Raw genomic sequence first — 18,099 nt, 5'->3', positions numbered from 1 at the left:
CATTTGAAAGTGCTAGCGCGGTGATCAGAGCTCGATTTTGGCGAACTTGCAGCGCCATCTGGTGGCACTTTGGCACGCAGACGGCATTTGTTCCGAAAAAAAGAAACCGCAATCTGTTTTACCGCCACTCCCAGCTGAAGTTGAGCCAAAAAGCAAGAGACGACTTTAAAACGAGGCCTCCGGCTGAACATTTGGTCCGCTAGCTCCATGCTATTGCTAATTCTATTTTTTACTGCCACTCCCAGCTGAAGTTGAGCCAAAAAAGCAGAGACGACTTTAAAACGAGCCCCCCGGCTGAACATTTGGTCCGCTAGCTCCATGCTATTGCTAATTCTATTTTTGAATTTGAATTTTGAATCCTAACACTAGTCTAAAACGCTACTTTTGAAATCCTGACCCAAGTTTGAAAACAGACTTTGAAACCCGAAGCCGAGATTGAAACCCCTCCCCATCGTTTGAAACACCAACTTTCGTTTAACCCCCCCCCCCCCCCCCCCCATTGAAACCCGAAATGGCATTTGCAGCCCTGCTCGGAGTTTCTTCCAACTACGATTTCCCTCCGAGCTCAGATACCAAAGTAAAGTGCGAGGCAAAAAGCGGAATCCCAAGACGCCAGCTACAAAGAAAAGATACTTTTAATGTGGCGCAATCAAAAAAAAAAGAAAAGTCGTGTACCAGAAGTTGGGAGCAGCATGAACAGAGCTGAATGGAATGCTTGCTTCAGTAATACTGATTTGTACCATAGAAGAAGAAACAAAGTCACAAGGCGGCCGCGCTCTTGCTCGGCAGCTCAGTGCTGTTGTGGCGCGTCTTGCGCGAGGTGCCGTCGTCCCGCGGCCGCGCCTTCTGCAGGTTGGACATGGCGGCCGTGCGCTCGATGTCGATGAGGGCGTAGAGCTCGGTGCGGCGCGTGGGCGTGCCGGGCGGCGGCGGCGGCGAGGTGGGGGTGCGCGGCGTGTGCGGGTCGCTGCCGTCCGAGGCGCCCCGGTTGCCGCCCCCGTTGTCCGTCTCCACCTCGATGTAGTTGAGCGTCTTGGGCGGCTCGGCCGCGCCCGCCGCCCGGCGGAAGTCAAAGTTGAAGACGGTGGGCCCGTCGGGGCGGCGCCGAGCCGTGTCGGGCCGGTGGGCGCTCAGCGGCGCCGTCACGTTCTCCGTGTTGACGTAGTTGTGCGAGGGCTCGGGGGCGGCCGACAGCGGGAGGGGGCAGCAGTGGGGCGGGTTGAAGCCGTTGAGCGACGGCGTCTTGAGCCCGCCGCCGCCGCCGCCGCCGCCGCCGGCCTCCTCGTCCTCCCAGCTGGACTTGCGCGCCTCCCACACGGGCGGCAGCGCCGGCAGGTTCTCGTAGTCCAGCAGCGCCGTGCGTCGCTGCGCCGAGTTGTTGGCGTTGTGCGGATCGGGGGTGGGCGGGGTCGGGCGGCGGCAGTGGGGCGCCGCGCCCGCATCGCCCGCCTCGCCGTCGCTCTCTCGAGTCTCTCCCGCCTCCCGCAGCCGGCGCTGGACCGGCGTGGGGCCCAGCACGAAGCGCGCCCCCTGCGGCTCCAGCAGCACCCGGGGCTCCGGCGGAGGGGGCGGAGGGCTCGGGGGTCGTCGGGCCTCCGAGGAGGCGGGGCTCTCGAGCGGCGGAGCGCCGCTCGGCGGGCTGGGCGGCTCCTCCGGCAGACGCGCCGTGTTCACGTACGTGTGCGCCTGAAAGCCGTCGCAGCGCTCGTCGGGCGGCGCCGGGGCGGCGGCGGCGGCGCGCGGCGCGCCGGCGCTCTCGTCGGCCACCAGCAGGGGGTGCGTGGACTCCTCGCCCACCGACGGCAGCCGGGTGCTGGCCACCGACGGGTGGCGGCTGGACGGGTGGGACGGGACGTCGCCCGCCGACGGAAGCCGCGACACGCCGTTGGGCACCGTCGGCACCGAGTACCCCAGGGCTGAAAAGCACGCGGGCAAGCGTTAGCCGGGCGTCGCGCGACGAGCTGTCTTTGCTGTGGTGCACGCGTGTACCCGCAGGCGAGAGCGCCGCCCCCTGGTGGCCGGCGTCCAGCACGGCTTCCTCCACGACGCTGATGCTGTGACTGTGCATGATTTCCTGCAGCATGTTGAAGATTTCCTCGGCCCGTGCGCACTTGAACGCAAAGATGCCTGCGTCGCGCACGCGGCGCACAACAACGACAACAACACAAAGGCAACAAGAGCCGCCGTCACATACGGGATTTGCATCCACGCCACACAAACGACCCCCGAGTGCTGCGGAGGAAGCCGACAACGCTCACCTTGTCCCGTCTGGCAGCGGCGGCCGCTCTCAAAGGAGAAGAGGTTGGAGTCGTAGCCGTAGCGGCGCAGGCACAGGTACGGCCACCTGACGTCGTCGCGGCGATGCGTGTGCAGGACCAGCTCGCCGACAGTCAGCTCCATCACGCCGGCGCCCAGCTCGTTCCCATCGTCGTCCACGTTGATCACCTGCCGAACGACGGGGCGCTCCGTTACGTCGACAATTTGGGCCAAACCCCCCCCCAAGCGATGAACCCACCTTGAATTTACTTTGATGATTATCCGCGATCAACTCTTTGTCTGGACAGCTTGAACAGCTACTACCCATGATGCCTTACTGCACCCACGTAGCTCGTCTGCGTGGGCAAAACCAACGTGAGAATACCCGACCCCGTGTGACATCATGGACTTGAGGACTCACCTAAGGTCTTCCTCCATGGTTAGCGGCGCAATCGTCGGCACGCGAGAGCCTTTGTCACAGCGAGGATGAGGATGAGGATAAAGATGAAGATCAAAGCAGCTGCAGTTTAAAAATCCAGAAGACAAAACGCAAAAAGGCTTGCGTTGAACATGTGAAACATTTGTAAACATCCGCGCTTACTTTGGAAAAACATATTTGACAATTGTCTGCATTCATGTTTAATTTACGCTAAATGTTGCTAAGTGTAATCCAAACATTCTATTTTCAAATGAAGACGCGGTCATATTTTGGATTTAACTGGATTAATCCTTCTATTTAATTTTTTTGGGTGGTGGGGGTGGGGGGGTTAATTGATTAAGAGTTGCCCCTGTATTGGCATTTGCGCAATTAGTGCTCAATATTAAGTATAATAGAGTTGATTAATCATCAGACATTAATCAATTAATCGATAGACAGTGATTAATCATGATACAGACAATGTACTTTTTTTAAATCAAAAATACTTGATTTGTTCTGCTACAAACAGGATGTATTTTTTTTTAATCTCTGAATAATCTATAATATTCTTTGGCGTTGGACTCAGCATGACTTAGATTTATATTAAGTATAATAGAGACGATTAATCATCAGATATTAATCAATTAATCGATAGACAGTGATTAATCATGATACAGACAATTTACTTTTTTTAAAATCAAAAATACTTGATTTGTTCTGCTACAAACAGGATGTACTTTTTTTTTAAATCTCTGAATAATCTATAATATTCTTTGGCGTTGGACTCAGCATGACTTAGATTTATATTAAGTATAATAGAGACGATTAATCATCAGACATTAATCAATTAATCGATAGACAGTGATTAATCGTGATACAGACAATTTACTTTTTTTTAAAAATCAAAAATACTTGATTTGTTCTGCTACAAACAGGATGTATTTTTTTTTTAAATCTCTGAATAATCTAGAATATTCTTTGGCGTTGGACTCAGCATGACTTAGATTTGTTCTTGATTTTACTGTTTGGTGCTTTCTACCGCCTTTATTACCGATTTGTCTTACTGTTTATTGTATTATTGTATTGTATTATTAACCTCAGTTTGCCTTCGCGTTGCATCGAACGTACGAAAGTAGTTTACGGAAGCCGCAAAAGAATAATAACGAACAAAGTTGAAAAGACTTCAAAATGTGACAAGGGTCCACCAGTTCGTTGAAGTCGGTTTGATGTTCGTTGAGGGGGGGGGAACTGTGTTGTGATGCCAGCTACTTATTAAGTTTGCTTGGTTAGCACGGCTAGGCTAACTTTCTGGCTAACGTACAGCTATGCTAACAGGCTAATTCCAACAAGCACACAACAACGAGAAAAATAAGGAACGTCGGAAAAGGAAAGACGAGCAAACTCACTGGACGACACCAACTGGAAGCCGACTGGATCCCTCCAAAAGCGGCGGAAGTCCTCGCGCTGCGTCCGGCCGAGCAGCTCCGACGGACGGTCGGCGTTAGCATTAGCACTAGTTACCTTAGCATTAGCATTGGAATCAGAATCAGCCCCCGCTTGCTACACGAGATCTGCCGCCGCGTCCATCTTTCTCTTTCCTCCTCCACCAGAAAAAAAAAAAACACACCGCAAAACTTTGTCCCAAAGTCTTCCTAACGCTCGCTTTCGCGGACCTCAAGCGACGGAAAGCGTCCGGAATCCATCGAGAGGCGTCGGCGCTTCGCCGCCAACCGAGCGCGACGTTGACGCCGTAAGTGGGGTGAAAAAAAAAGAAAAAACAAAAAGAAAGAGAAAGTTTGCTGGCCTCTCCACTGTCGCTGCTACCCTGCTAAGCTCGCTAGCTAGCTCGACCGTGGGCTCAAAGTTGCCCCAAAACTTCCACTCAGCAGGAGTTGACCAGTCAAAATCCAGCCTTGAGCCAGCCAGCCAATCACGAGCCAGCAAAAAGCAGGCTAGCCAATCACTCGCCTGCCAAACACCACCTAAACCAACCACGGGTGAAGCAGTCCCGAGCAAGCAGCAAGTAGCCAACCAGCTGCCTGCTACCACCTGCGCATGTACACATTTCGAAAACGACGTCTTCTTTACGCACATTTAATATGCATTCATTATGAATTCTGCGCACTCAAATACACAACCACGAACAGTATGTTGATGTGCTCTAAGCAACAATAAATTGGCTGAAAAAGATCGAAACTTAAACATTTTATCCCGACCCTAAACGTTCGACAAATATACATTAAAAACAATAATGTCATATAATATAGACTCATGCAGTGTGATGCAGTAAATGACTATACTGTACACCTTTTAACAGCAATGTGCAAAATCATCGGGCACAAAATACGCCAAGCGATATAAACCGCATGTCATCGATTGGATGACGTCAGATTTATACGCCTGTCCTCCAGACTTCTCTTTCGCTGACGTCACTGGTGGGTCTTATGACCTTAAGGTCGCCCGTTCAGCGTCTGAGGACACACAGCAGCAGAATATTCACAAATAAGCAAAAACAACAATGCAAATATACAACTCAAACAGCCGAACCAGAAGCAATTTTTATGCAAAAAAAAAACAATATGAAAACAACAAGAGCAAAAAAATCCAACTGACCTGGCTCAAGCTGACGTTTTCGTACACGATCAAGCTCCTCGCTCGCAGCACGTCGCTGATGCACTGATGCACGAACGCGTACTGCCTCTGCACGCGCACACACGGGAACGGAGCCGTGAGGAGAACGCGCGGGGGGGGGGGGGGGGGACGCGGCTGGCGTTTCGGGTCAGGAAGACGACACGCACCTCGGTCTGCAGCATGTGCGAGCGGTGCATGCGCAGTTGCCAAACGCAGCCGTAAACGTCCAGCGCGTCCGAGGTGTCCAACTGCTGCAGGAGCCGGTCCAGTGCCACGAAAGTGCCCGTTCGGCCCACGCCCGCGCTGACGGAAGGAAACACAAGCGCGTGGAGCGGCTTTTACCTTCGGGAGCGCTCGGCGGCCGCGTGGCTCGTACCTGCAGTGCACGATGGTGGGACCGCCGGCGGGACTTCTGTTGACAAAGTCTCTGACGGTTCTGACAAAGTGGACCAGCGACTGCGTGCCGTCAGGAACGCCGTGATCGGGCCACACGGTGAAGTGGAAGTGGCGAAGCGTGCGAACGTGCCGCACGTCGTCCTCCTGTCGGGCACACGCGAGCGCACCTTTTGACCCCCCGGGTCGCGACCTTACGACCTTAAATTTCCCTTATCTTATCTAAAAGGTCTTACGCTGCACACGTTGAATTCTCGGATGGTCCACTCGGGCAGCACCGACTCGGAGGTCATGTGGACGATGAGGTCGCCGTAGTAAAGGGGCTCTCGCTCCGCCGGCCAGTAGCGGTCGCACTTCACCTGACGGCCCAAAGCGCCAAACACGCCGTTAATTCTCCCCCGCCGCCGCTCCGCCTATACCGCTACTCGGCTTTTGCGGGATACGCACGCGTCCTTTCTCCACACACTGCGTGAGCATGACCACGTTGCGGGCGTTTTGCTCCCAGGCCATTTTCCAGAAATCGTCTTTGGTTCCCGGCAGCGGACCCTGGGTGGCGATGTACTCGCGGCGGGAATTGTTGCCCTGTGACGACGAATTGAACACACGCCAATTTTGTCCTGTGAGTGTGTGTGTGAGTGTGTGTGTGTGAGAGCGAACGAGAGAGTCTCACAGGTATGTAACTGGCGTTGATGTAGTCGGAGGAGAGGTCGTCATCCACGTACGATAACTTGACTCTGGTCGAGTCGTCTGCGAACACAAATTGGACGTGACGCACACGCGTGTGCTCCAGTGGCGGTTCTGGGGGAGGGCCAACGGGGGCCAGTGCCCCTGTAGCACTGATTCTGGGCCCCCCCCCCCCCCCTCCGAACGTAGATTACGCAGTCGCGCCGAGTCGCCGATGCGAAAAGTGGAACCAAAGTTCGTGATTTAACATTCTCGTCGGACCCTTTAGTGCGCTGCACCACTTAAAAATGAGCGGGAAATGAGAAGCAGGAACTTACCACGACGTGCGCGCGCGCGCGTGTGTGTGTAACTTTTTTAGTCTCCCGTTTTATTTTTATTTTTATTTAACATTATCAATATATAAGACATTACCTTTTAAAATTTTGATAATTATATGCATGTAAAACATCTAGCTTCAGTCAGTGTATTTGCAATTTTTGTACCCGCCAGGCTGGTACCATATAGCTTGAATATTCTCAACAGATGGACATGGCGTATTGTTACGCTTGCAGACATTTTAGCCCTCCTAATACTGTTTTTTTTCTCATCACTGTAATGTTATGACTACAATTTCAAAGTTTGAAGAAATAAAAAGTCATGTAAGGTGTGTGTGTGTGTGTGTGTGTGCGCGCCTCACAGGGTAGAATGTTGTTGTATCGGTTCTTGCCGCGGTTCTCGGGCAGCAGAGCGGCGTCGCTGGTCTGGTTGCGGCCCACGTCCTTCAAACTCTGAGCGGGGAAAAAAAATAATAAAACTTTGAAACACGTTGACAAAATGCGTCACAGGACGGGCGACTTTGATTTAAGGAGTTTGATTCCTTTGGGTCAGCGAGCTGAGAATTCATCTCACTCCATTTTGCCCATTGAAATGAATTGGGGTGGAGTGGGGGGGGGTCACTTTTGGGAATTATACATTTGCAATTTTTTTTAAAAATGAGCGCGATGTGAGCATCTGAATGTGAGTCGTGGCCTACAGCAGCTTTCTGCAGCTCTCCTTACCCACACCACCTTAATCGCAACCCCCTGCAACCCCCCCCCTATTAGACGGCTCGACAATCAGATCATTCGTACTGAGCAGGAGTTTGCTTTGGATCGCCGTCTTTTTTGGAAAATATGCGGGAGAAGAAGGTGGCAAAGAAGCCGAGCGTCACCTCATACTGCTCCGAAAGTAGGAAGTGGGCGTCGGCCTGCAGTTTGTTGTAGTGACGTTCAAAGTCGGCCACGTTGATGGGGCTGAAAGAAGAACGACAAAAACTATGGGGGGTGGGGGGGGGGATTTACAACCCCCCCCCACCCCCGAACCACGATTGTAATTTTGGTACCTTGTTATGTGACGGCGCTTCCTGAGATGGGAAGAAGAAGAAAAACCAGAGTTGGTGACGCACTCGTACGATGTCATTTGCGTGCGGGTGTGTTAGTTGTCATGTGACCTCACCCTCTGACCCCCAGGTGACCTCTCGGCAAAGCTCGCTCGCTCCTCACACACATGTTGACTGACATGCTCTCCTCGACACTTTTAACACACATATGGGAAAGCGTGAGAGCAAGCAGCACAAGAAGTCACGCACACCCGCACAAAAGCCGCCTTACGTTTTCGGTCGTGCGTTTCGTCTGTAGAGGATGAGCGCCGCCAGGGTTGCCACGGCAACCATCACGAAGACGCCGGCGCCGATTCCTCCCACGAGGCCGCCGGCGGGGTCTGCGGACGGGACGGGAAGGGGGCGGGACTCAGCGGACAGTCGCCAGCGCGGGCGGCCCCCCCCAACTTTCCTCACCTGTTGCGGTGCGCACGGGAAGCGACAGGAAGGTGTCGGCGTAGAGAGGCGGCGAAACACCGTCGGACACTTGCGTGAACGCTCGCACGCTCAGCCTGAAGCACAACAAGCACAGCGACCGCTCGCATCGTTGGATTCACACGTCATCGCCCCGAGGGGGGGGCGGGGGGGGTAGGGGTGATGTCATGTGGGCACCTGTAAGCGGTTGTGGGTTTAAGCGGTCCGTCACAGAAGTGTTGCTGGTGCTTGTGGCGTGCGCGCGGGTGGTCACATGCCCCGCCCAGGGTGTCTGACCCCGCCCCCACAGTGATGTCATAAGCGCAGGTTTCGGCGGGGCTGCCGCCGGCGAACAAAGATGTCTGGTATGACTTGATGGATGCGTTGGACATGTAGTCGGCGTACGAGGGCAGAGGGTGGCGCTGTTCGGGAAAAACGCTGTCTTCACCTACACACACACGGAACGATCGCTAAAGGGGTCCCGCTAATTGAATTTTTAAAAAACGCCGTGCGTTTCCTACCTTTGGACTCTGTGACGACGACGCTGAAGAATTTGACGGCGCCGTTGACGTCGCTGAACCAGCTGCAGTTGAAGTGGAACAGGATGGACGACTCGGTGGCCAACGCCGACACGGCGTCCACCCGCGTGCTGACCGGCGGCACCGGGGGTCCTGAACGCAGGGCGGGACTATTCGTGACAAAGTACCCGGAGAAAAGCCACCCTCAAATAGGACTGGGACAGTTTGCCGTCGCGTACTTACGGTCGATCATGGTGACCACGCTGTCCCGCGCCGCCTCGCTGGCGCTGGTGTCCGAGATGACTTTGACGCAGACGGTGTAGCGCTTGTGAGGCTCCAGCAGGTCGATGACGTACGCGGCCGGGCGCCCGTCCGCCCGCCGGCCCGAGCGGCGCGAGTAGACCAGACTCTGCGAGTCCTCGTGCAGGCACTCGACGGTGTAGGAGTCAAAGTCGGCTTCCGGGGGCGCCCAGGAGCAGGAAATGGAGGTGGAGCTCTGAGGGCGGCAATGGAGGCCGACGACGGGGGACGGCTCTGCGGAAACACGGCGGCTAGTCGGGTACTCCGTCCTGAAAACTTCAATCCCGTCCCGTGACGCCACCCACTGGTGCGGATGCTGCGCCGGATGGGCAGGCTGTAGGAGGGCGGGGCCCCGTCCCCGGCCTGCGAGGCTCCGCTGACGGTGCGTAAGGTGAAGTTGTAGAGGCGTCCGGGGAACATCCCCCTCACGATGCGACTGCCGGACCGGCGATTCTCGTACGGGTTGACGACAGAGCCGCGGTCGGGCGGCGTCCAGCGTACGTCGAAGTCATCGTAGTCGGAGTCCGCCGGGGCGGTCCAGGTGATCTCCAGAGACGTGTTGGTTACTCCTCCAAACAGGAATGAGCTCGGCGGTTTGGGAGCTGAGAGGCACGACACGGCATAGTTGACCCCGATGCAGTTCGGACTGAGAGTTCAGACCAGTTAGTCAGTCGCTCCGAGCGAGGCGGGCTCCGTGTCGACACTCCAGAGACTTTGTGCCTCAGGAGCTCCCGCGCAAACCCACATTGATGGACCTACCACCATTTGGCCCCGCGATGATGGCGAAGGATCGTGAGTGTGGGTTCTGACCTGTCCTCGCGTGCACGCTGGCGGCGTTGGCGAGATCTCCGCTGAGGCTCAGGACTTCCACGCGATAAAGTCGACCCGGTGTCAGGCCACTGAAAATGAACTCTGTGACCTCCGGCCCCAGCCGCTCCCGAGCCCGTAGCGAGCCGTCGGGGGCGGACAGCGAAAGCCGGTACCCGGACACACCGCCCTGGCACCGCTGCCACGACGCTCGCAGGCGGTCGCAACCGTCGCCGGCCTCGGCGCGGAGAGATGTGACGGCGGACGGGACTGACGGGGGAGACAAGGCATCGGCGCGTCAGGATGTGGCGTCGCCCTATGTCTGAAACGTGCGCTGACCTGTGCCGGCCCAAATGACGGAGCTGTTGCTCAAGTCTCCACTGCGAGTGACGACCACCATCTTGTAAGCCGAACCGGGCGTCAGTCCTCGGAACGAGCAGTCCAGGCTGGATGGCCCGAGCCGGCGCCGTTCTCGCAGAACCTCGTCCGCGCCGTACAGGAGAACATCGTACGAGTCCAAGTCACCCGCTGGCCGGGACCAGCAGAAGGACAGACCGGTGCTGGTGTTGCTTCGGATTGACAGCTGGGTGGCGGCTGCCGGACCTGACGGGAACGGGAAGCGGGTCGTGTCGTCGGCACGCGCCTCGTCGTATCACGCTTGACGGAAACGGACGAGTCTCACTTGTGCGAGCCTGGGCGGCGACGCCGAGGCTTTGGACTCCCCCGCTGGTGGTCCGGACCAGGACGTTGTACTGTCTTCCTGGGCTGAGACCGTCAAACGTGTGTTGCGTGACGGCGGCAGTCAGCGTGGCGTTGGCGAGGACGGCGCCCGGTTTATTATCGAGAAGCTGCAGGAAGTAGCCGTCCGACACGCCCGCGGCTTCCCGCCAAGTCACTTGCAAGCTGCCGGTACCGACCGGGTTCTCCACCCGCAGCGCCGTTACCGCCGACGGGACTGAGCAGAGCACACCGAGCGGTCCGCTTCAGAGAGCGAGCGATAGCAAAGCCGCACGACCGCTAGGACCAGATCTTCACCCGTGCGTCCGCTGGCCGTTTGATTGCTGGAGAGGTCGCCGCTGAACGCCTGAACCGTCACGTCGTACAGCTGACCCGGCTGAAGCGAGCCGAACGTAACCTGATTCTGACGTCTGAGCACGGGCCGCGTGTCCAACCGGTGGTTCTGTTTGTACAGAACCACCTCGTATCGGTCCACGTCGCCTTGGCCCGGGGTCCAGCTCACAGTCAAACTGCTGCTGTCACCACCGTTGCTCACTTGGATGTTCTTCACCTGGCTGGGAACTAAACCGGAAACCACCATCAGACCGCCCGTTTCCTTATCCTGGCCCATAAACTTCTCGCACAACTACGCCAGAGGTTAGGGTTAGGGTTAGGGTTAGGGTTGGGGTTAGGGTTGGGGTTAGGGTTAGGGTGCTGGCTTGACCCCGGTCACAAAAATAAAGCCAGTATTGCGTTCCACCTGTACGGCCCTCGATGAACTGGGTCCTCTGATTGGGTCCGCTGAAGGTGGACACCAAGACCTTGTAGAGTCGTCCAGGCGTGAGAGAGGACACCAGGCACTCGCCCCTGTCGTCTCCCAGGGTGAGCGGAGGGAACACCTTCATGTCATTGAACAGCAGCTGCACCTCGTAGTGGTCCACATCGCCCGGGGCCGCCGTCCATTCCACCCAAAGTTTCTGGGAGGTCCGACGGGCGACGTGCAAGGAACGCACCGCCGCCGGGACTGGACAAAAGAATCGAAACGTCTGCTCAGTTCTCGCTCTCGATCGAACGTTTTGCAAATGCGGCATCAGACGCGAGACACCGACAGGTGCGACCGTGGGTGGAGGCGCTGGCCTCATAGTTGCCGCTCCAGGTGGCGACCACGACCGTGTAGAGTCGTCCGGGGACCAGGCCGTGAAAGACGCACTCGTTACGCATCCCGGACACCGTCTGGTTCTGGAGCACCGCGTTGTTGTGCTTGATGGCAACGTGGTAGAAGTCAAAGTCTCCGGAGGCGGGACGCCAGTACACCTTCAGGAAGTCATCACGGGCGCCGTGTATCGCCGTCGGGTTCTGGACCTTCGAAGGCTCTGAGCAATGACGAACATTCAAAGTACGAACTCACTGTCAGAGCCTCATCGGCGTTCTATTTGCTGCACTCACGCGTCCTCTCCAGGACGGAGGTGTGGTTCTGGAAGGTTCCGCTGCAAGTGGCGACGGAGATGTTGTAGAGGCGTCCGGAGACAAGGGAGCTAAAAACGCACTGGTGACTGGATTTGGAGACAACCAGCGTGTGAAGTGTCTTGTCTCGGTCCCTCAGGGCCACCAGGTAACTGTCCACCTCCCCCAAAGCAGGACGCCACGACACGCTAAGGAAGTCCGTGCGCCCGTTGTTGCTGACGGCGACCTCACCAACGGCGGCGGGTACTAAAAAGGGGTTGAACGAGTAGATCCGCACCAAGTTGAAAACATCTCCATTGCGTTTGTGTCATCAAGAGTGACGGTGTTACCGGTGCGTCCCTCGGCCACCGTCTGCCGGGATGGGCGTCCCGCTCGGACTGATGTCACCACCACCCTGTAGAGGGCGCCGGGCCTGAGGTCACGGAAACTCAGGCCGAAAGCATCCGCCGGCACGCTCTGGTTCTTGATGACGCTGCCCTCGTGGATAAGCAGGACGAGGTACAGGTCTACGTCTCCGCTAGCCTGCTCCCACTGAGCCGAGAGGCTTTCGGTACTCCCCGAATTGCCAACCTGCAGCCCGGTCACCTGAGACGGAGCTGAGGGGCGGTGGGACACGAGTCACCAGTCAACCACAAGGCACATCTCGACAGACAAACATCCGAGCACTAAGATGCCAAGAGTCAGTTGGTCTACAAATCTTACTGGTCCACGTGTTGACGGAAGCGGAGCTACTCAGGTTGCCGCTGATGGTGGTCACAGTGACGGTGTACGGCTGGCCTGGGGTGAGCTCGCCAAAGGAACACCCGGTGGCCTCTCGGGGAAGGAGGTTTTGAACCGCAGGCGAATTGGGCCGAGCTCCTCGGATGACGGCCTTGAAGCCGTCCCACTCGCCCCGCGGCGACTGCCACTGGAGGTGCACGGCGGTCTCCGCGGCACGATAGACGCGTAGCTGCTGGACTAGCCCGGGCGCTGAGGAGCAAAAATGATTTCAGAAACAGGACGTCCGGAAACGCCAGAACAGAAGAGGTCACCGCGCGTGTCAAAGAACTGAACGTAAACCCACCCAGTTGTGCTCGGCAGCGGGCGGTGTTAGCCAGCGCACCGCTGCGCACCGTGACCTCGGCGCCGTAGACCCGACCCGGCACCAGGCCCAGATCCTTGGCGGAAAATACGTAGCTCCGGCTCAGTTTCCCGATGCTGTCATTGACCAGAACCGACGAGCCGTTGCGCAACAACACACTGTACTTCTCCCAGGCGCCAGTAGGGGGCATCCAGTGGAGACGCAAGGCGCTGCCGTCAGAAAGCGAGGCGGCGGACAATGCCGACACCCCATCAGGAACTGAAACGGCCCAAAAACAACAACAACCACGATAAACGTTTGCTCACTACGCTAACATTGTTTCTACCGGCCTCAGGTGGCCTCAGGTGGTAGTCCACCGCCCTGGATGGACTTGGCATGTTGTCCCCCCAGCTTAAGTATCTTACCCCTTCCCACATTATAAAAACAGACTCGCAGCTTAGCTTCATTCGATCCCGAAAGACGATTTAAACCGTGACACCGAAGGTGACTTGAAGGTCAGGTGACTCGAGGGTGATGTGAGCCCTTACCCGTGTGCACCTCCACTCGTGCCGGTGGTCCGTTGATGGCCGAGGCGATGCTGACGTGGTACGCCGTTCCCGCCCGCAGTTGCGTGATGGCGCAGGTAAAGTTTCGAGCGGTCACTGCCACCGGCTGGCACTCGCTAACCCTCAGGTGGTTGCCAAGCGTGGCCGACGCGGCTGCCGTGAAGTTGCCGCACAAGGTTTCCGAACTGAAGGTCAGCAGTGCACGATTCACACCGACGTGGACCTGTGTGAAGGTTACCGAGCAGCTGGGCCGATTCTGCAACGTCACGCACACATACACACATGCGATGGGGAATAGAAAATAAAACTGTGTGTAATTTCCTGCCGATGCCACTAGATGGCAGCAGAGTACAACACTCAAAGTGAAGCTCCTTAACTGTTTCCTCAACCTAGTGAGATGGCAGCAAAGCAATTACTTTTCAACGGGTCTAAAACCTGAACCCGAAACCGGTAAATAGGATAGGTCAGCTTTTCAAGAGACAGAGGTTGGATTCCAAAACAAAAATCTGTCGAGAGGCGAGTGGCCAGGATGCGGCGATAGGAAAGGAAAGGTTGCTCAACTTACAGGCGAGTTGACCTTTGGCTCAGTTGCTGAAGGACTGCTCATTGTCATGGCAACCATTGCCAGCACATTGCCTGCTGGGCTTGTGGGCGGAGCTACCGATGTTGTTGGAGCCCTACTCGCGGGAGTGGACAGAACGGGGGCGGAAGCGGAGGTGGGCGAGGTGGTGGGAGTGGAGATGGGGTTAGAGGTCAGAGGAAGGCCGGGAGTGCCGAATGCAAGGGAGGCAGAAGTGCTGGCCCAGGTCCAGGCGGGACTGGATGCGGCCACGGCGGTGGAAGTAGAGCCAATCGTGCTGCCGGCCAGGGAGGTGGACCCGCTGGTGTGAACGGCAACATTTGTGACAACGGAGGTGGTGGCGCCAGTTGCGGCAAGTGCGGCGGGAGGAGTCGAGACCGTCGCGACCGGCCTGTCAGTCAAGCTGAACGGTGCCGGCTGCGTCTTTGACGTTTGCGACCAATCAGACGCGGCCTGTGGTGGAGTGTCCGATGTTATCGCCGTGGCGTTTCGCGGCCAGTCAGACCCACCGGGAGACGGACTCTCCGGGGTTGTCGGCCAATCAGACATGACTGAAGGGAGAGTCTTGGATGTTATCGTCTTAGCTGAAGGCAGAGACTCCCACATTATCATCTTTGACGTTTGCGGCCTATCGGAGTGGGGTGAAGGCGGAGTCTCTGGTGTTATCGTCTCTGACGTCTGCGTCCAATCGGACACAGCCGGAAGCGGAGCCTCTGACATTATCGTCCGGGAAGTTTGCGGCCAATCAGAGCGCGCTGGAGGCGGAGTCTCTGACATTATCATCTTAGATGTTTGTGGCCAATCAGAGCCGGCCGGAGGCGGAGTCTCTGACATTATAGTCTTTGACGTCTGTGGCCAATCAGATGCGGCCGGAAGTGGAGCCTCTGACATTATCGTCCGGGAAGTTTGCGGCCAATCAGAGCGGGCCGGAGGCGGAGTCTCTGACATTTTCATCTTAGATGTTTGCGGCCAATCAGAGCCGTCCGGAGGCGGAGTCTCTGACATTATCATCTTAGATGTTTGCGGCCAATCAGAGCTGGCTGGAGGCGGAGTTTCTGACATTATCGTCTTAGATTTTTGTGGCCAATCAGATGCGGCCGAAGGCAAAGTCTCCGATGTTATCCTCTTTGATGTTTGTGGCCAATCAGACGTGACCAAAGCTGAAGTCTCTGACATTTGCGTTTTAGATGTTTCTGGCCAATCAGATGTTGCTGAAAGCAAAGTCTTTGACGTTATCCACTTCGAAGTTTGCTGCCAGTCAGAGGAGTCCGTGGGTGGAGTCTTGGATGTCATTGTCTTTGATGTTTGCGACCATTCAGATGTGACCGACGGCGGGGTCTTGGATTTTACAGTTTTTGATATTTCCGGCCAATCGGATGGGACCCAAGGTGAAGTTTCCGACATGATCGTTTTTGATGTTTGCTGCCAGTCAGACGTGGACGGAGGCGGAGTAATGTTTGGGCGCTCAGGCGTCCCAGCTGACCTCGGTGTTGACGAGAGGGCAAAGGTCACCTGTTGGGATGCTGACGCAATTGGTGACCTTAAAGTTGACCTTGTCACCTCTGAACTTTCTTGTGTCCTTGAGGAAGGACTGAAGGTTGAACTTTGGTCTGAATGCAAGAAAAACAAAAATAATTTTCATAAAACATGCTCATTTTGAAAAAGTTGAAAAAAACATAACAAACGAGGAAAAATAATGAGTTGAAAGCGCGCCGTGGTCCTCTCGCAGGGCCTGTCACACCGACTAGTTTTCATCGTAGCGGAAGAGGGCCTGATCAAATCTTAGGTCATCACAATTTTGCCCTGCTTTTTCATTATTTGGATCTCAATTTTTGAAGCCAAATTGAGTAAAATATAAATATTATCAGCGATTTAGTGGGGAAAAAAAACTGCCATGTAATACAAACAGGGAACAAAATGACAACAGATATTCTGCCCAATTGAAAAGAACCAATTTGGTAAGAGTAATAGCGGCTCAATTTGGGGGAGCGCGGTCGCTGAAAATAAGGCCGCGGGTCAAATGTGGCCCCCGGGGGTCGGGGGGGGGGGGGCCAGTTGGACAAATCCATGTAACATGGAACATTCTCGACGGGCAGTCCACGAGACAGCTTCGATTGCTAATCAGTCCCGCCAGCAAACGGAAGTGAACACCCTTGACGAAGACGAGGAAAACGCATCGAATACTCACGAGCAACAGACATCCCATAAATCGCCATCAACCACAAAAGTAGAAGCGCGTCCATGTTGGCCGCCGCCGCCGCCGCTCATGCTGCGCGCACGCACGCACGTTCTCCCGTCCGCACAAGTTGGAAAGGCAAAGTGAGCAAGTCGAGCGAGCGTCTCCTCTCGTCACGGGCGGCGGGCCCCGGACAGGAAAAAGGCAAAGCGGCGACGTTTCCTTCAATTCAATTCTTCTGCGCACACGTTTTACACGCCAGGAAATTCCACGGAACACCTCTCAGGCTCACGCGGCAAAGAAAGCACGTCGACGATTCCAAACACCAAACCCCGATGGCTAAAGTAGAATTGTCAAAGATGTCGAATGTATCCATGAAGTTTAATTGGCAAGAGGTGGCGGATGGGAGGGGGGGGGGGGGGTTACTCATTCGAAGGACGGCGACAAAGGAAGACAAACATTTAAAAGTAAAGAAATAAAAGTTCAAAAATGCTGGGCGGCCCGGTAGTCCAGTGGTTAGGACGTCGGCTTCACAGTGCAGAGGTACCGGGTTCGATTCCAGCTCCGGCCTCCCTGTGTGGAGTTTGCATGTTGTCCCGGGGCCTGCGTGGGTTTTCTACGGGTGCTCCGGTTTCCTCCCACATTCCAAATAGATCACCCGAATTTAATTGGATAATTTCCCAAGCGCCCGGTACTCCAGTGGTTAGCACGTCGGCTTCACAGTGCAGAGGTACCGGGTTCGATTCCAGCCTCCGGCCTCCCTGTGTGGAGTTTGCATGTTCTCCCCGGGCCTGCGTGGGTTTTCTCCGGGTGCTCCGGTTTCCTCCCACATTCCAAATAGATCACCCGAATTTAATTGGATAATTTCCCAAGCGCCCGGTAGTCCAGTGGTTAGCACGTCGGCTTCACAGTGCAGAGGTACCAGGTTCGATTCCAGCCTCCGGCCTCCCTGTGTGGAGTTTGCATGTTGTCCCCGGGCCTGCGTGGGTTTTCTCCGGGTGCTCCGGTTTCCTCCCACATTCCAAATAGATCACCCGAATTTAATTGGATAATTTCCCAAGTGCTCGGTAGTCCAGTGGTTAGCACGTCGGCTTCACAGTGCAGAGGTACCGGGTTCGATTCCAGCTCCGGCCTCCCTGTGTGGAGTTTGCATGTTCTCCCCGGGCCTGCGTGGGTTTTCTCCGGGTGCTCCGGTTTCCTCCCACATTCCAAATAGATCACCCGAATTTAATTGGATAATTTCCCAAGCGCCCGGTAGTCCAGTGGTTAGCACGTCGGCTTCACAGTGCAGAGGTACCGGGTTCGATTCCAGCTCCGGCCTCCCTGTGTGGAGTTTGCATGTTCTCCCCGGGCCTGCGTGGGTTTTCTCCGGGTGCTCCGGTTTCCTCCCACATTCCAAAAACATGCGCGGCGGGCTGATGGAACACCCAAAAATTGTCCCTAGGTGTGGGTGTGAGCACGAATGGCTGTTTGTCTGTGTGTGCCCTGCGATTGGCTGGCAACCGATTCAGGGTGGCCCCGCCTACTTCCCTGAGACAGCTGGGATAGGCTCCAGCACCCCCCCGCGACCCTAGTGAGGATCAAGCGGCTCGGAAGATGAATGAATGAATGAATGAATGAGTTCAAAAATGCTTAAAAAACGTTTTTTTTGCAGGGCGGACCCCACTTCTGTGTCTTCAGTGCATATTTGCGTGCAGCAGAACAGCTAAACGCCGCCTC

At 55.8% G+C, this 18,099-nt stretch overlaps 2 protein-coding genes across 7 annotated transcripts; both read right to left on the bottom strand.

Moving 5' to 3' along the window:
* Positions 1–617: 617 nt before the first annotated feature.
* On the bottom strand, positions 618–4,616 carry frs2a (fibroblast growth factor receptor substrate 2a). The gene is made up of 6 exons (XM_052062350.1): positions 4,081–4,616; positions 2,678–2,776; positions 2,516–2,612; positions 2,259–2,445; positions 1,990–2,127; positions 618–1,916 (listed from the first exon to the last, which is right to left on the bottom strand). Exons 3-6 carry the CDS (start codon positions 2,582–2,584, stop codon positions 760–762), a joined length of 1,551 nt encoding a protein of 516 aa, XP_051918310.1. The 5' UTR covers positions 2,585–2,612; positions 2,678–2,776; positions 4,081–4,616; the 3' UTR covers positions 618–759.
* Positions 4,617–4,754: 138 nt separating this feature from the next.
* Positions 4,755–16,569, bottom strand: LOC127598461 (receptor-type tyrosine-protein phosphatase beta-like). Of its 6 annotated transcripts, XM_052062349.1 has the most exons (32): positions 16,393–16,569; positions 15,137–15,814; positions 15,046–15,079; positions 14,190–14,931; positions 13,607–13,880; positions 13,062–13,337; positions 12,701–12,967; positions 12,328–12,594; positions 11,981–12,244; positions 11,644–11,907; positions 11,295–11,558; positions 10,853–11,116; positions 10,500–10,772; positions 10,157–10,420; positions 9,821–10,087; positions 9,316–9,612; positions 8,954–9,244; positions 8,714–8,863; positions 8,391–8,640; positions 8,196–8,290; positions 8,011–8,119; positions 7,856–7,933; positions 7,743–7,763; positions 7,572–7,653; positions 7,059–7,149; positions 6,369–6,445; positions 6,146–6,280; positions 5,935–6,057; positions 5,682–5,845; positions 5,473–5,608; positions 5,288–5,374; positions 4,755–5,145 (listed from the first exon to the last, which is right to left on the bottom strand). In XM_052062349.1, exons 1-32 carry the CDS (start codon positions 16,445–16,447, stop codon positions 5,125–5,127), a joined length of 6,660 nt encoding a protein of 2,219 aa, XP_051918309.1. In that variant the 5' UTR covers positions 16,448–16,569; the 3' UTR covers positions 4,755–5,124. The 6 variants fall into 6 exon arrangements, with proteins under 6 accessions (XP_051918309.1, XP_051918308.1, XP_051918307.1 ...); XM_052062348.1 differs by having other exon boundaries at positions 15,046–15,814; XM_052062347.1 differs by having other exon boundaries at positions 14,190–15,079.
* Positions 16,570–18,099: the final 1,530 nt, after the last annotated feature.

The sequence above is a fragment of the Hippocampus zosterae genome, chromosome 3 (assembly GCF_025434085.1).
Source record: "Hippocampus zosterae strain Florida chromosome 3, ASM2543408v3, whole genome shotgun sequence".
Taxonomy (NCBI): domain Eukaryota; kingdom Metazoa; phylum Chordata; class Actinopteri; order Syngnathiformes; family Syngnathidae; genus Hippocampus; species Hippocampus zosterae.
This window is presented reverse-complemented; position numbering and strand designations above follow the sequence as displayed.

Excerpts from the sequence above, each read along its gene's own strand:
- frs2a (XM_052062350.1), bottom strand. The coding sequence starts at position 2,584 with ATGGGTAGTAGCTGTTCAAGCTGTCCAGACAAAGAGTTGATCGCGGAT. Across the intron at positions 2,128-2,258 it reads CCGCTGCCAGACGGGACAAG|GCATCTTTGCGTTCAAGTGC; the intron begins GTGAGCGTTGTC and ends TGCGCGACGCAG. Across the intron at positions 1,917-1,989 it reads GGCGGCGCTCTCGCCTGCGG|CCCTGGGGTACTCGGTGCCG; the intron begins GTACACGCGTGC and ends CGTGCTTTTCAG.
- LOC127598461 (XM_052062344.1), bottom strand. The coding sequence starts at position 16,447 with ATGGACGCGCTTCTACTTTTGTGGTTGATGGCGATTTATGGGATGTCT. Across the intron at positions 7,654-7,742 it reads AAGCGCCGTCACATAACAAG|CCCCATCAACGTGGCCGACT; the intron begins GTACCAAAATTA and ends TTCTTCTTTCAG. Across the intron at positions 5,846-5,934 it reads GAGAATTCAACGTGTGCAGC|GAGGACGACGTGCGGCACGT; the intron begins GTAAGACCTTTT and ends TGTGCCCGACAG.